General features: G+C 35.3%; 1 protein-coding gene across 1 annotated transcript; it reads left to right on the top strand.

Moving 5' to 3' along the window:
- Positions 1 to 4112: 4112 nt before the first annotated feature.
- LOC132631282 (pentatricopeptide repeat-containing protein At2g38420, mitochondrial) lies at positions 4113 to 6152 on the top strand. The gene has a single exon (XM_060346876.1). The coding sequence runs from the start codon at positions 4163 to 4165 to the stop codon at positions 5699 to 5701; it is 1539 nt and encodes a 512-aa protein (XP_060202859.1). The 5' UTR covers positions 4113 to 4162; the 3' UTR covers positions 5702 to 6152.
- Positions 6153 to 18637: the final 12485 nt, after the last annotated feature.

Here is an 18637-nt window from a genome sequence, read left to right as displayed (position 1 = left end):
GTCCCATTTATTTTGTAAATGTGTGTTGGGACATTCTTTGGTTTATGTGAGGGCGTAAGGATTGTAGATTGCGAAGTAACTGGCTTTACGGAAGTTGAAGTTCATGTGCATAGAGACTCTCATACTATGATTGTGTCATTAATTGAAGTTACATAATGAATTGCAATTGTTCTAAAATGTGCGTCTTGTGTCACAAATAGGACGTGGATAAGAGCCCAATATTTTTCTTGGATTGAAGAGTCTGTGTTAGAAACACATGCCAAAACCACCGTAGACATTCTTATTTTGCTAGATGTCGTGTGTTAGTAGTGAGTCTTGTTGTAGTTGCTTGAGGACAAGCAAAAGCTTAAGTTGGGGGTGTTGATGTGCCGTGAATTTCGGCACATTTTATGTCTTTTTCACTAGAAGTGTTGCTTGTTTTTAAGTATTTTTACATCGTTTCTTATGTTATTTTGGTGTTTTGTAGGGTTGGTTGACTAAGGAACGGAAATGATAAGAAATGCTGAAAAACGGACAACTTGGAGCAAAAGGACGGTTCGTAACTCGAGTTACGAACCGTAATGTGATCCGTACTGGAGAGGAAGATCCAGATACGTGCCGCTATAAAGGACGGTCCGTAACTCATGTTACGGGTTGTAACGTGTACTGTAAGCTGAAGGAAATTTCCAGTAAGAAGCCTAAGTAGTGTCACATGTTACGCCCAGAAGGACGATCCGTAACGCAGGTTACGGGGCGTAACATCATGGCGTAACGCATTGGCCACTGAACACTGAAGCCATGATCCGCTGGAAGATACGAACCGTAGCCTGTGTTACGGTCTGTCGCAAGAAGCCGTAATGGTTGACCTATATCAGGCTGACAAAGGACGGAACCGCAGGACGGACCGTAACCTGTGTTACGGTCCGTAACGATGCCGCGAAAGGGTGTTTTTGTCCAGAACTTTGGCGCGATTTTTGGCTCTATAAATACTTAAAGTTAGGTTTTTAACATTCATTCTGATTTTTTTGGAGCATTAAATTTAAGCCTTGGATATTTGTGAAGTGGTTGGAGCATTTAAAGCACCAACTTCACATTCATTCCATATTGTATTAGCATTGTAAGTATATTATGTTAACTTTTAAGCTTTCTTTGTTAACCAAAATGATGAGTAGCTAATTTAATTCTAAGGTTGTGGACCCCATGATGGGTATTATGTGAAGGGGTTTCTACTATTGATATATGCATAATGGTTGTTGGTATTTATTCTATCTTTGTGCGTTAGCGTTGGGTAATGATTGTAAGCATTAGCCTAAGCCATTATACTAACTTTTCTTGGGAAAGAGAGTTGGTTTTGGTAAGATTGAATAATAATGACTCGGATCGTTAACCCTCGTTTAATAGACTAACTTAGGGATAAGAACAAGTCTAATTAACATTATTGGTCGCTCTTCGAGTTCAACTCTTTTACATTTGGAAAAATCATAAAGAGAAAATACGGCCTAACTGTTGGGAAACATTAGGAAGTCCTTAGGAGATCAAGTGCATACTCTTAAAACAACCATTAGAAGTATATCACATTGAAACCTGAAGCATAATATCTAATCAAAGTGGGGAACACAACCTTAGTCTCTCTTTCGCATTAAGTACAATTCAAGTCAAAGTATTCAATTACATTACACAACAAATATTTCAAACTATTCGGAATCGGATTAAAGCCTTTAAAGACTAGTATCATATACAATTAGTACCATTTTCTCTCCATATTCCCTGTGGGATTCGACCCCAACCTTGTTTGGGTTATATATTTGACAACGATCGCTTTACGCCACTAATAGGTGTAATTTGAGCGTATCACCAACTATGTAAAGATCCCAACTCCCATTAAAGTCCAAAACAACTTTGATCTCTGTAATTAGAGAAAATAACAAAAATGGTCCCTAATGTTTGAGGGTAGGTTTAAAATAGCCTTTCAAATTTGCACGAAACAGTTGTGGTCCTTTAAGTTAACCAAAAGTTTACACTTTTAGTCTTGGTCAAATATTTAACAATTTATATTCCTTAGATTTGAGGGAAATGATGAGAAAAATAAATTTTTACTGTAAACATCAAGAAAGTCTCATCAAATCCTAAAATATGCAACACAAAAAACTATACTAGACGCTAAAAAGATAGTATTAAAAATAACATAAATTACACCTCAAAAAACTGTATCTGACTCTAGAAATAAAAAAATAAAAACTACAAAAATTGTACCTCCAAATGTGACTTACCGCCAATTTTATTTTTTCATAGTTCGGGCCAAATCTAACACATAGTGTTCCATAAATATTTGCCAAAGACAAAATGTTACTCCTTCTGTCCCAAACAGTTTGGATTTCGACAGTCAAACAAGAAAATCTTTAACCGCGATTTATTCGTATGCCCTTTAAATACTTTAAATTGTTAATTATTGTAACTTACAGTACTTTTTATGTAGTTTTTAAATATGTAAATTATATTTCAAAAAAAATTAAGGATTGTATGTCTTAATTCATAAAAAGTTTAACTTTCGAAATTCGAACTGTATCACATAAATTGAGACAGAGATAGTAACTTTGAACAAACTGAAAGGACCAAAACTGTTCAGAACATACTTAAGTAACTATCTTGAACATACCCTCAAACATACGTGACCATTTCATTTTCTCTCTGCAAGTACATAGTACACTTCTTTTGAAACTTGATCTCAACCTTCACTCTGTTGAAGAAAAAAATGTCACCAGCTACATGGGTTTAATTCATTATATCACGTAACTTTCCCTTTTTTATTTCACCAGCTAGCTATTGTAATACGGTATGTCTTTTTTTGCTACAAAATTGTAGAATGGATCTTTGGGCTAGCGCCTGTTAAGCTTTCATTTTTTTGTGCGGATTTCCCTTCAATGGCACTGGTCTTTAATTTTTGGCCCTCAATTTGGCAGTCTTTAATTTTGTCCTTCGTCTAATACCCGAGTTTCTGGATTCGAACCCAGCTCAGTAAAAAAAAAAAAAATTGTGAGGCAGAGTTTTGAATGCAAAACTCTCCCTCATGCAGCCTTAAGGTAGAGTTTGAACTCTGCTTGAGGCAGCAAAACTCTGCTTGAGGTGGAGTTTTGCATACAAAACACTATCTGAGGCCTAACTTTGGCCTGAATAAGTCTAACTTTGCTACGAAACTCTGTCTTACAATTTTTTTTTTACCGAACCGGAATTTAAACCACAAACCTCATGATATTAGGCGAAGAGCAAAAAATTAAAGACCAGTGCCTTTGAACTTTGAAGGCTAATCGTGCAAATGACCCTTAAACCTTTGGACCAAACGGCCAACTATGTGAAGAGCCCAACTCTATTCTTCCAATTGGGCCTAGAATATGGGCCTCCGTTACTGCCCCAGCTCCCATGAAAGTCCAGAACAATTTTGATCTCTATTTGAGAATATGACAAAAACCGTCTCTAAATTTTGAGGATAGGTTTAAAATAGTCCTTTAAGTTTGCACTAAACAGTTTTGATCCTTTAAGTTTAATAAAAGGTAACTCTTTTAGTCTTGGTCAAATATTTAACAATTTATATTCTTTGAGTTGACGGAAACAATGAAAAAAGGATTTAACTATAAATACCCAGAAAGTCCCATCAAATCCTAAAATATTAAAAATAGCAGAAATTACACTTCAAAAAGTTGCACCAATTCTATTAATAAATCAAAATTTACAAAAGCTACAAACTCCAAACATGACTTAGGTTTCCGTCAAATCACACATAGTGTTCAATAAATATTTGACATAGACTAAAAATGTTACTCACTCAGTTTCAATTTAGTCCGTTTAAAAAAGAATACTTCTTTCCTTTTTTGGCAACTCCTTAATTTTGATTTTCCACATGACATATTTAAGGCCACAAGATTAAAGAACATTTTAGTACATTCCACATATTTTTAATATAAGATCACAAAATTCAAAGGTCTTTTTTACTTTTTTAAATTTTGTGTCAAATCAAAATAAGACAACCAAATTGAAACGGAAGGAATAACTTTTGACAAACTTAAGACCAAAAACTGTTCATTACATACTTAAGTGACTATCTTGAACATACCCTAAAACAGAAGTGACCATTTTTATCATTTTCTCTCTACAATAACATAGTACTCCTCCATTACTTCTATACTTGATGTCAACATTCAGTCTGTTGAAGAAAAAAATGTCACTGTTTAGACAATCCATACGAGGCATAACATTTATCCAACACTTTTCTTCACATTCATCAAATGTGAACAATTATTATCTTCGTCAAAAAAGAAAATGGCCACATTCACCTTACAAAACCAAATATCAAGATCAAGAAACCTTCCCTCATCAATTAGCCATGCAAAAGTTAATACAATCAACTAAAAACATGTCCCCTAAGACTAATCTTTTATCAATTCTTATTGACTCTTTTTCTTCATATAAATGCAACCCAACTCCAAATGCATACTTTTTTATCCTCAACACACTTACCAAGAACCCCACCACATGGGATCAAATCCCTCATATTCTTGATCATATTCATAATGTTGAAGACTTTAACACACCTGAATATATATTCACTTATTTAATTAAGTTTTATGGGGTTTCTGACAAGACCAATTTAGCATTTGAGTTGTTTTTTACTATGCCATGTTTTAGATGTAACCCAAGTGTGAAATCTTTAAATGTTTTGATTTGGGTTATTTTTAAAAACAATTATGATTTGAGATTTGTGCTGTTAGTTTTGGTTAAGTGTCAGTTAATGAACATTTGGGTTGAAGAATCAACATTCAAGATTTTGATTAAGGAACTTTGTAGGATTGGAAAGGTGAAAATTTGTGTTGATTTGTTGAACTTAATGGTGGATAGTGGGTTTAATCTTGATGGAAATAGTTGTTCTTTGATTTTATGTACAATGAGTGGACTAAAAGTGTGTGATGGGATTGATATTTGGGGTGTTTTGAAAGAAATGAGAAAGTTAGGATATATTCCAAAAAGGGTTGATTTATGTAATGTGATTAGATTTTATGTGAAAAATGAAAAAGGGGTTGATGGTTTATTGGTGTTAAATAAGATGAAAATGAGTGGAATAATGGTGCCTGATATTGTATGTTATAATTTGGTTTTGAATGGACTGATTCTTGAAGGGGAGTGGAATTATGCAGATGAAGTGTTTGATGAATTGCTTGTGTCAGGTTTGGTACCTGATATTGTTACTTATAATGTGTATATTAATGGTTTGTGTAAGCAGAATAAAGTTGATGAGGCATTAAGAATGATTGGTTGTATGGAGGATTTGGGTTGTAAACCCGAAACGAACACTTATTACACAATACTGGAGGCTCTGTGTAGGAGTAATGAGATGTTATCGTCTGCTACTAAAGAATTTTTCGGGCAAATGAAATTAAAGGGTTTGCAACTCAATGCACATATGTATGGGATTATGATTGACTGCATGATTAGAAATGGTGAAGTTGACGAAGCGTATAATATGCTACATGAGATGGTTGGCATGGGGTTTGTTCCTCAGTCAGTTACATTTGATGGATTAATTTATTGTTTGTGCGAAAGGGGTTTGTTATCTGAGGTTATGGAATTGCTAAGCATAATGGTCGCCAAGAACGTTGTACCTGGAATTGGATCATGGGAAGCATTAGTTCAAGCATTATCTAATTCTGCAAAAGAGGATTCCTCAAAGTGAGGAACAAAGAAATGTAAAAGTAGAAGTAGAAGTTGCTTCCGAAACGAAGGGGACCAATGATTTTCACGTGTTGTCAAAGATTTGAATAAAGAAAATAGATTGCCTAATTGAATTGATTAGATCGTGTAGGAATGATTGGACACAGGTTGGCTGCTTAAGAATCGCCGTTGACTTGGAAAAAAAGTTGAAAGTTCTGCAAGACCATTATATTGTTTTTACTTGCATTGCTGCATCCCACCATGAAATGGTATGCAACTATGCATGATGGAGGAGAAGGCATGCTGTGACTGTAATTTTATGTAACATATACGTTGTACTAAAAGATGAAGTTGCTCATGGTCTAGCAACCTTGTCCAACTTCAATCCCCTGAAATATTTCTATGTATATATTTTCAGAATTTTTTCCACATGATACAGTTCTAGTTTCTTTTTGTGCTTTGCAACCCTTATGTCGTTCTGTTCGTGATTTAGACGTTAAACTGAGCATGTAATCGAGTATAATCACTTAGGTCACGTATAGAATGACTTACGTTGATGAAGTATGTGAATCCAAGTCAAAAATCTCATCAACCCGAAACTTAGCTCGTCCACAAATGGAGTTAAAATATCAAGAATCTCGAAATCACCTTTTTATGCTACAGGGGTATGTCGCAATTACAAGTCCCTGAAAAATCTATCCCTTCACAATTGCTAGCTCCCCTCCGCAAAAGTGATACACCAACAGAAAAATGATTATAGCAACATGTTGGCTTCTAAAATTTAGCCTATGCTTTCACCTGCATAACTGCAGTTGTGGTCGTCTTTGTCTAATACAATCAGTGTCTCTGCGTTTGTTCTTGATTTCCATTTCTCTATTACTCATCTACAATAGTATATGTGATTATTTACTTATCATTCACCTATTGTTTATTCCCAACGTTGCTAATTTGAGGGGATGAGTCCTTAAAGAGACTCATAGTTCAAAATAATACCCAATATGTACATTCGAGTTCTAAAAAAGCTGTATTAGCTCTTGTGTGACTTGTTTTGATGGAGGAACATGGAAGGGAGATGTTGTTTTCTTGGTTCTTGAACGGTCAACAAGTCAACTACAAGTATTAGAGACCGAGTTTTGTAGCATAGAGTTTGATTGTTCACGGTTGGAGGTGGTAGCGCGAGTCACTATGGATTTCGTGGTACGCTTACCACAAACTTTCAGGAAGTTTGATTATATTTGGGAGACTTTTGATATGCCTAATGAATCCACACACTCCATATTTGACCCAATTGTCTATACATGGTAGATGGAATTGTTAAGCATAATGGTCACCGTGAACGTCGTCCCCGGTCTTAGATCACGGGAAGCATTAGCTCAAGCATTGTCTTCTGCAAAGGAGGATTCGTCGAAGTGAGGAACAAAGAAATGTAGAAGTAGAAGTTGCTTCCAAAATATTCGGAGTGTATCACCACTATCACATTAAATACAAGATATTGGTTTGGTACGCCATTCATGCCCATGATATTGGTACGCCATTGTTTACGGGTCGGTTCAGTGCGATTTTATATATTATTAGTTCAGTTTATCGGTTATCAACCAAATCAATAAATATTTGTTATTGGTTTCTTAATGGTTTGATTTTCGGTTTAACCGATAAGAAAATGCTCCTCTAAATTTTAACTGGATTAGAAACTATTATTCATTTTATGAAGAATAACCAGTAAAAGCTCCTCACACGCGAAAACTCAATACTGTAAGTGGAACTTTACACTTCTTTAAAGAGCCAAGAGAAATCTGTAAAAGAAGAGACTAACCTAAATGCACAAAAAAATTATGTCAGAAACCGAGACAAAGATTTGGTTGGATAACAAACATTTAGGGAAGGATCAACCATTCTTGATAATGCATCTATATCATGCAGCCGTGAAATAGCCTTGTGGAACGAAAGTAAGAATTCAGGAAATAGTGTTTGTATCAAATTTTAAAGCCACTATTATATAATAAGGGATAAAAAAGTATTTTTAATTAATATGATCTTATTGGAATATCGGTTTAACCGTTAAAATCGAACTGTTAGTCAAATAAAAAAATTGATAAAACCATTAACCCAATAATTCGATATCGATAACCAATAACATTTTTTTGGGTTCAATTTATCATTATTGTAGCATTAGTTAGTGATTAGCTTAATCACTAATCACTAGAAGTTAGTGATTAGCTTCTCTTTTTATGTTTTTTATTGAGCCGAGGGTCTTTCGGAAACAGCCGTCCTACCTTGGTAGGAGTAAGATCTGCGTACACTCCACCCTCCCCAGACTCCACGTTGTGGAATTTCATTGGGTTGTTGTTGTTGTTGTTGTTGTAGTTAGTGATTAGCTTATAATTAATATCGTACCTCGGCTAAGGGCCGGCTACACTATTTAAGATTGTCGAATTAATCTACCTTCTATGACCTAGCTTCTGATATTTGAACCGGTTACGTCGATTGCCGAAGCTGATTTTACTTTGACATGTTGCCCTTTCCCTATATCTTAATCAATCAGAAAAGTCAATGACTATCTTCCACAGTTACACTCAAGAGGAAGAAGCCAATTCTTCCCGAAGCAAGAGGGCATCGCTCTAATCGCTCATGTAATTTGTGTATATATGTTATGACCTTCCTCTTGAATGGCTAGGTTCTAACCTTTATAGCCATAGCGCGTCAAAAAAAAATTCGTCGATCAGAAAAAGGGAATGAAAGCCTGGCTACATTAAGACAAAATAGACAAGAAAAGTGCCGGACTCTATATGAAAAGACAGAAGCTAACTATTTGTGAAGTCACGAAGCGGTAACATCCGTCTGAGCAAGCTCAAAATAGGCATTCCTGGGCAGTTTTGAATTTAGGAGTAGGAGTTCAAGACTAGGCAAGAGTATCATCCTAGCTAGGAACCTTGATATATTAGATATATCACAACAAAAAGACTCAACCGTTAATGTCCAATTTTTACCCACAATACTTTTCCTTTGTTTTTCCCTTTTCTCCACAGAATGAATCCGACGGTGGTCATCTGATTAAAGTCTCAACAAAATGGACTATCTCTAGCAAGTGGCACAACTAGAAAAACTTTGGAATTATCATTGGAATCAATCACTTTTAAATTGTTTAGGTGAAATGTCAATTCTTTTGAACAGAAGGATCTCGAAGTGGGCTCAGCTGTAAGATTGTTTTCGAAAACAAAGTTTCGTCTATTCTTTAAATTGTGACAGCCCTATTCTCCCTCTATGCGGACAATTCTATTATGTGTTGAAATCACAGGACAGATTATCCGTTCTTCTTTTTCTTTTTTTCTTTTTCGTGTGTAGTTAATTACTGTGTTCCACTTATCGAACAAAGTTCTATGGTTGATCCGTGACTCTCTTATATGCCGAATGTATATTATATTATTGTGTGTTGAAATAATAGGATACTAGATTGATTCAACTTAATTTTTGTTCCTTTTTTTTTTTCTTTTCTTGTGTCGTTAATTGGTGTTCCACTTATCGAAAATGGTTGTATGGTTGGTCCGTGACCCTTATATGCCGAACATATATTATGTGTTGAAATCATAGGACAAATGGATTCAACTCTTATGCGTTTTTTTTTTTCTTTTCTTGTGTCATTAACAGTGTGTTCCACTTATCGAACAAAATTCTATGATTGGGTCTGTGACCCTTATATGCCAGAACGTATGAATTAGTTTTTTTTAGGAATCAATTTTAAATCGTATACTGGATGTTGTTACAATTCAAAGGATTAGGACCCTTCAACGTTGCACAAAAGACATTCTTTGAGCTAGCTCATTTTAATTTTGGTAGGCTCTTTTTTGAATTCCAAGCTCTAGTCATAACTAGCTAGGCTCCATCAATTTTGCCAATCTTGACCGTGGAAAATTGACTAATGCCTCCTTCCCAAAATACTTGTCATGTTTAGATTTTTAATAGTCAAACTATATGAACTTTGACCTATGTTATAAGATGTGTTTTTCCACCATATTGATATGAGAAAAATCGTAACTTACAGTGCTTTTTGTATAGTTTTTTTTAATATCTAAGTTTTAAGTTTTAAAATTTTGAATCAATTTAATCTAATTTAGTTTCGGAAATTAGTCAAATTGATTCTTCTAGATCGAAATGTGACAAGTATTTAGGGACAGAGCAAGAAGTCTCTTTTTTCTTCTTTTGCCAGCAAGATTTGTTTAATTGTTTCTAGTAGTGAATGCTAAAATTGCTAGTTACTCTGATTAGTCCCCACAAAATTTGACATGTGAATTACACTGAGAAATTCAAAGTCAATCACAATCAATGACAAATAAGAACATATGTATATCTTGTAATCGGATGACTCATCTTCTTGGTTACATGAACTTATGTGTGAAAGACTAATTTGGTTCTTGTGGAGTTAAAGGTGGAAGTAGAATGGAGTGAAGAATTTTAAGGTCCTAGCTATAAAGAACATATCATTTCAATCAGAAATGACTCTGTTTCACTGTTTATAAGTCTTACCTATTTACAATAATGGGCCATTTGTTTAAAGCATCCAAAGACATTGAAAAGAAACCAGTAATCGTTTGAATATTGAGATAATTACGAAGTGCTTTTCGTTTGATTAGACAAGATTACTGTATTGGTAAAACATGGACACGAGGTGTGGCCAATTCAAAAGTTGACACGTGGCAATTACCATCTAGTCGGCACTAGGGTTAGCCAAATCCACTTTGACCTAGGATTGAAGGGTTGTCTGGAAAATCTACCACGGGTTCGCAACAAGCTTTCCCTGAATCCTTCATACTAGAGTTAGACAACTCTATCCCGGAGTACGTTGTTTGGTTAGTCATTAGTGTCCGGATAGGATAAGCTCCCCAAGCCAACGGACTCCGAAACATCTAGGGTCCTTCACAACGGTTACAAATTCACATATTTTAGTGAATGATCACAATGAATGAACGTGATGTTAGGAAAACATTACCCTAAGGACTGTACTACAGATATACCCCACTTTCTTTATTTGTATCCATCTGAATATTCTACGACCCATATTGCTAATACGCTCAAGTTAATACAAACTATTTGCTCTCAGTCGACCATATTGTACATCGACTCTGTCAAGAGTTTCCAATAAGAATTATCTATCTCTTTTGCTTGGTTCATTGTTTATAAACTCTTTATTGTTGATTTGCATTATCGAGAAGTTAATTAATTAGTTATGAGATAATTCATTTACCTGTGACCCTATTTTACAAATTCAATTATTAATCTTTAATCCAAAGTTTAGATTAAACAATTACAATGATGGATATCATTTAATTCTGTTTATCCCAATTACAGATTTGGAGATTCAATTAGTCTGAATTAGAGACTAAAGAGAAGCAGTAGATTTCATGACTAAAACATTGCGACATCGTGACGATATGGCAATAGTGTACTTAATGGAAGAAAACAAGAAAGGTGTCTTCCACTATATATGCATCATATTTTATTTGTTTCTTAGGATGAGAATACCTAAAAAGACTAATCTAAAGGCTATGTTATTATATTCAATGAAGGATATTCGAGCTGGTTTTGCCAGACTTCTGGTGTCTAGAGTGACGCCTCCCTGCTCAAACAATATCGTAACGAATTTAGTGCTTCACACGGGAGAAATAAAATAAACATTCGATTATAATCTTCCCACATGTTCAATTTGAGTCTTGATTCCCACAGTACTATCAAAATGTAATATGTGTTGATGTAGCAACTGGCAAAAATCATCTTTTGTGTTCAATACTAAGGACGTAAATCTGTACTCATTAATAGAAAAAAGCCGTTCACTTCAAGCAATTAATCAGGACCGGTGCAATCTGGGCTGATTATTGAAAGCGGAGGTTCAATTTAACCCATTAATTTATATACGTACTCTGCTGCATCTATACTAATTCCACTATGTTTCAAGGCTTTAACAAGTTAATTGACAAAGAAGCATTTGTCATCTTGGCAGGAATTGCTTTAAAATTGTCAAGTAGTCAGTGATTGAGCGGACGCTTCACCTTTTCACGAGTCAAAAAAAATACAACAATAGCTAAGAGAACTAGAGAGCTAGAGTCTTAGAGCTTTTAACTGTTATCTGCTCCGTACTTGACTACCCAACGTTTACAGTGAACACAATATTAGTACATCAGATATGCATCCTTCCCGATCCTCTCATATTGGGGAAAGGACCTCTCGATGCTATAACGCCCACATCGGATATGGACAATCGTCTTTTCTCAAATACGTTAGCAATTTTCTTTTCTTTTTTCTTTCTCATAATAATACATCATAATAACAACATACTAAAAGTGGGAAGACTCTCAGTCAAAAGTTGAATTACTAAAAGTCCATCAAAAGTTGAGTGGACATTTCTACCCTCAAGCAAAAAAAAAAAAGATCTTCCGTTAAATCTGTGTATATTATATATATTAAAGTCCAATTATTACTCCAAAATGTTTTTCATATAATAGTAGCATTGATTTAATATTTATAAGCAGCAAAACTATAACTAATAGTCATGAATATGAACTGTCCATATTCTTATTCATTATTCCACCGTTTCATGTATTAACTAAAACACCTATTCATGATTCTATTCATATTCCCCACTAGGGGTGGCCATGGTATATAGACCGATTACCATACTAAAATCGAAATTCTTTATACCGTGGTTTTGGTATTATAGTACTTGGTACGGTATTTGGTATGCTTTTTTAAAAAGTTCGGTATTCGATATGGTATTCGGTATTTATAAATAATATACTGAAATACTGAATATCATACCGAAGTATATAGTTACATATACAAGTCATATATATGAGTATTTTAATACTAACAAATATATAAACAAGTATTAGTACAAAATTAATTGTTTAAACGTTGGATTTTGATTAATCTATGTTAATTGAAATGCACTTTTGTGTAATTGATTTACGAAGGGGATTAATTGTGCTTCTTTTGAATATATTTACAATATAATTGAGACGTTTCTTGAATAGCCGAAGTCATAATTATCTATTATATAAGTATATGTAGGTCGAAGTCGAACAAACTATGGTTATCGATTTATCGAAACCGAACTTAAAAATACCGAACCAGATCGAATTAATTTGGTATGGTAATTGTATAGTATTTTTAAAACCAAAAACCGAAATTACGATACCGAACTTTCCAATACGGATAACAACATGCTTTTGTGTACATTTTTGGAGACATTTATCCGCAAATTTTCCTAATTCATGAAACTAACATAATCGGCTATTCTATCATTTAGAGCCCGTTTGGATTGGCTTACAGCTTAAAGCTGTTTGCAGCTTATAAGCTGAAAAAAATAAGTTGGGGTAGTCCAACTTATTTTTTTTGGCTTATAAGCTGTTTTCAGCTTATAAGCTGCTTTAGATAATCTAAATCAAATGGGTTCAATTATTTTTTTGAGCTTATTTTAAGCATAAAATGACTTTAAGCTGGCCAGCCAAACACTCAAAAAAGCTGAAAACAGCTTATAAGCCAACTTATAAGCCAATCCAAACGGGCTCTTAATTATGCAGGGAGTGTTGTTCAAGTCTAAATCAATAATTACGAATATTTTCATATAAGTGACAATTATATAAGCAGCTAATATGGTTCGTTTTGGGTGCATTTCATAAAGTAATTCCTTAAATTTCTGTCAATTTTGTTCGATGAAAATTATATTTATCATCTATTAGCAACAATATATCGTTCTAACAAGTCTACACAAATTTATATGGGACACACGTGCAACACACATGTCCAAATAGTAGTAATAAAATAAGTATGTTAAAATATTTGTGTAAAAGTTAATGGATGAAAAATAAATGTCCGTTAACATGTTAATCAGTTAATTCAACAAAATGAGACTTAGCACTCGATTTCATTGGCACCATGCAATTAAATCAATTCAATTCTTTACTTATTCACCTATTTAATATAAAAGATTTCTCTGTTCTTTTAGAGTTCATTGAACTGATACATACAGATTTAGACTCAAGTCTTAATCAACAAATCTTTGCACTTTCTATGTTGATAGTATAATTAAGCGATTAATTTAAAAAATGGACAGCAATCGAGCAATTTGGAGTCTGAGGTCCCATAATGTAGTTACATCCCATCAATTAAACATAATTCCACTATAATTTGCCTCCGTTGGCTTGTAATTGTTCATGGTGATTAATATATAATTGATTATAAGTGATATGTCCATTATACTAAGATTGTCCAATGGCCTTTAATTACTATATTCCCTGTCTCCTCCTTAATCTGTGGGCACCTCATTAACCACTAACACTAACTTTTCCTCTCTAATGACAATCATTTCTATTAGATTTCACTGATGTCAAGTATAGTTAAGAAGTTGACAGCTCTGAAATTGTTTTATTAGATTATATTTTTGTGCTAAGGCACCCCTGCAGTACATTATCTTGTAGCTTTTTACTTGTTAATTAGGATTATTATACCATTGTTATCAACATGGTATCCTACTTATATCTCTATCAGTGGAAAGCCAGGTCCATGAAACGCACATCACGTTTCTTTTTTACTTGTATTTACTCCAAAACTACTGAAATTGGAACTCGACAATCAAATTGGAAGTTACAATCGCCTTTTTACAAAATTAATATTCTCTGGTCCGCCTGCTAATCATAAAGGACAATTCGGTGCATATAACTTTTGCTATGTGTTGCTTTCAGAAAACCTCGAACCATATTTACTGTATGTAACTTTAGCTTACATATTTACAAGAGGGTATCTTCACAAACCCTAACCTTCTGGTCACACGGTGACATTTGATCTTTGGCTAACAATAATAAATTAAGTACTTAAATTTTCTATACCTTAAACTTCACTACAATCCGGTTTTAGTGCTTTTGATAGAATAAAAAAAGTGTGAAGATAGTACAGGAATGGTCTTTACAAATTTTAAGCATGGAATTAATTAGGATTCCTTGGCTCTCAGAAAAAAGTATGACACCATGGTAGCACTCAAAAAGTGAAAGAGGTGCATTATGACAAATGTTAAGAGGGCCTAGTGAGCACAAAAAGGTGGTTTCAATCTACATCCACTATCCCACTTTTGGCCTCTAGTTTTGTCTCATCCTTGAACCAGACATATTGGTGTAGGTTGGATGTTGATGTTAGTTCTAGTATTTTCCTCATAGGCTGCTCAAGATTTTCAAAATCCTTCTCTGCACAAGGTGGAATGTCTACTCACAAAGTAACTTTGTGTCTAGATTAATCACCCTCACACGAGCGGACACGCAAAACCACACACGTGAAAAAGTTTGTAGACTACTGATATAAACTATAATGATCCGTTTGGTCATTTGTGCCTTTTTGACCCTTTCCCTAGTTCCGTTAGAGCGTGTTTGACTTGCGGGGATGGGTGGAACGGTTCCCAAGGTAGTCGGGCGAATCTTGGTTGACGATTGAGAAAATTAGAGGCTTTAAGTGAAAACCTTTGATCAATAGTTGACTTTTGAATAAACGAACTTTTTTTGAGAATTCCGTCGATTTCATGAGGTTCGGAGAGTCGTTTATAACTTGGTGGGGTGATTGGTTCGGCTCTCGAGGAACTCAGGAACGTTTTGGGTCCTTAGTTGCAAACTTGATTTTAGGGTTTTGGGGGGTTGACTGGGTCAAAATGACATCAGTTGGAAATTTCGAGGGCATGGTTGAGTTCGTAGAGTGTTTTTACATTGGGTTGCATATTTTGTTTGTATCCGGGAGGTCTCGGATGGATGTCAGGTTTTGAGTTGAACTTGGTGAAAACCCAAATTTTGCTGGTTTCTGGTTTCCTGCTGTCACGACCCGACTAGGGGCCGTGATGGGTACCCGGGGCTAACCACCGAGCACCACTCATTCTACTACTCATCATACTCATTAAGCGTTCTTTTATAAAATTCATACTCAAATCATAAGAAAATCATTTTTCATTTGAGAACATAAGTACTTTCATATACATAAGCCTTTCGGCTATCAAAATGATAATACATGTACAGTAGTAACATCGTGAGACCATATAACCCATACCTGCGTATCTACGAGCCTCTACTAGAGTGCTAGACATAGAGACGGGACAGGACCCCGTCGTGCCCAAAATATACATATATACACAAAAGAATAATCAAAGGCACCTTCGGAACAATGGAGTGCTCTCAAGTCAACTAATAGCTCCTACGAGTCTGGATCAAGATCACCTCCCTGTCTATCTGTGGGCATGAACACAGCGTCTAAAGAAAACGGACGTCAGTACGAACATTGTACTGAGTATGAGAGGCATAAGTAATAGTAATACGTCAATGAGATAAAAGAAGCATCAAATAAGGAGCAACTGCAACTGACTGTCAATTATAAAAGAAATAATGCATGCTGGCTTACTTCATAATCATCATCCTATCATGTATACATAAATGTATAAGCTGCCCGTCCATATAGGTACGGTGTGATAATCATTAGCCTGCGTCCAGGCCTCCCGCATCCGGGGTACCATCTCATGCCGCCCACTAGTGGTGCTGCCCGTGCCATATAGACACAGTGTAATCATCTATAAGCCGCCCGCCTTAGCGGTGCTGCCCGGCCATATAGGCGCAGTGTAATATCATCAACATGTACTCATCATAATGCATGCATAATAACTCAAAGATAGCTATACTTTATCGAGGTGACATAAGGTCGTGAACCCCCGATTCCATTATGAAACATTTATAAGTATTCTGCCTCACCTTGAAGGAAATAGTATATAAGGTGAGTGTATACAATAAACAACATCATTAACTTTATAGGAACATCATATCATGAACTCTAGAATCTTTATACTTAACTCATCATCATCATTATTGGGCTCGTAATGTATCTCTTATCTCATGTGGATATTCGTGAACATAGACTCTTAGCTTTCCGGGATATAGAGGATTCATGGAGAAGAAGGAAAAATCATGCCATCGGATTCATGCCATAGAAAGAAAGGACTAGCCTCACATACCTTTTTCGTTTACTAATCTATCGCTTGCTTGTTCTCCTTCAATGCCCACGTTTTTACCTTCAAGAGAATTCACATTAACATTAGCTAATCGATTACTGAAACGTGCTTACTAAATCTAAAGAAAATTGGGCAGCATTTCCTTTTTTTATACGACTTTCTCCATATTATATATCAACTTCCAAACATCGATAACAACGTTCACAATATCGCAAGCAACAATCATCATTCACCTATATTATCCGCATTTCACAATTTCACTTCAATTTCTCCATAATCATGGTTATAGTTCACTATCACGTTTTCTCATATATAATACTTATTCCATGTTCTAAATGTCATTTACAACATACTTACAACCACAACATACCCATATTCATAATTCACCCCAAACTACTACTCAACAATGACACTATTCACACATTCATGACCCATTTCCTATATCTTTCTACAATCCAAGTGTTTTTAACTTTCAACACCTTAAACAACAAGGAATGATCATAAAAATCACCTTAGATAATGGAAGAATAATCCTTGAGTGGGAATTCTCTTCTTGCACAAAAACCCTAGTCCACTTCCCTTGGGATTTCTTGGCTTAGATGAACTTTGGTATGTTTCTTACACTTGGTTTTGTGGATTTGATGTAGTTGATCATAGATTTCTCTTGGTTTCTTGTGGATGGAGAGTGGAGAGAATTCTAGAGGATTCTTGAAGTGCGGAGAAGTGAAATGAAATGAATTAATGAGAGAGAGAGGTCCTTATATCGTTTTAAATCTGTCTCGACTAGATTCTACGGACCAACATACGGTCCGTATAATTTATACTGACCGTATGTCTGGCCGTAGATCTGGTCCAGTGAGGTGTGCCATTCTGGGCTGATTATACGGCCAGACATACGGCCAGTATAATTTATACGACCAGTATGTTGGGCCGTATAATGCCCAATTCATCCGAACTCTTTCTCGTTGACTCGTTTGATCTCCAATCCTTATGGAATCTTCTTGACACTTGATTAAAACCTCATTATCAATCCAAGGGACATTATCACTCTTCTCCAAAACATCATTATGCCATCATTAACTCGTCGCTCATAATTCTTACCTGACACGCAACATATCCTTTGCTTCCCTTGACAACCTTCTTCCCTTGCGTCAAATGTCTTTGAATCTCGATTAGGATCATCAATTGCTATTTCTTACTTATTGAAACATCATGTACTTCTTTCCTCTCGTTAGTCTATCCACTGTGCATCAACGAAAAATTTTCCGAGGTGTAACATTCTTCCTCCTTTTTGGAACATTCGTCCTCAAATGTTAAGCACTCGGGAATTCTATGAAAATTTCGCCAGAGTTTCCCCTATAATATGGCATTACCATCCTTTCACAACATCCCATAATTATATTTCCTCACAGGTCCACAACACAATAGCAATATAAATTGGCCACACACGACCCATATGCATAAGAAGAAATCATACCTACCTCATAATCTTGATGTTTCGTCTTGAATGTCTTCCGGGCTGAAATAAGTGCAGACACTTGGATTTCATATTTTTTTCCGCTTCCTGAGTCATTCTTCTCAGTTGTTATTTTGCCATAAGACCTTAACTGAGGCTACTTCCTTGTTTCGAAGTCTTCGTACTTGCTTGTCTAATATGGCAATGGGCACTTCTTCATATGCTAGCTTTTCTGTCACTTGAACATCATTTATTGGCATGATCCTAGTAGGATTTCCAACATATTTACGAAGCATCGAGACATGTAAAACTGGGTGAACTGGCTCCAATTCAGGAGGTAGATCTAATTCATAAGCCGCCTTGCCTATTGGTGCACAATCTCATAAGGCCTAATGTATCGGGGACTAAGCTCCCCCCTTCACTCAGTGATCTTATTGTATTCGTAAGTTGTCACACCCCAAGGCTACTGTAGGAAGCGTATA

This window comes from Lycium barbarum, chromosome 3 (assembly GCF_019175385.1).
Source record: "Lycium barbarum isolate Lr01 chromosome 3, ASM1917538v2, whole genome shotgun sequence".
Classification (NCBI taxonomy): Eukaryota; Viridiplantae; Streptophyta; class Magnoliopsida; order Solanales; family Solanaceae; genus Lycium; species Lycium barbarum.
This window is presented reverse-complemented; position numbering and strand designations above follow the sequence as displayed.

Coding starts and splice junctions, on each gene's coding strand:
- LOC132631282 (XM_060346876.1), top strand. CDS start 4,163: ATGTCAACATTCAGTCTGTTGAAGAAAAAAATGTCACTGTTTAGACAA.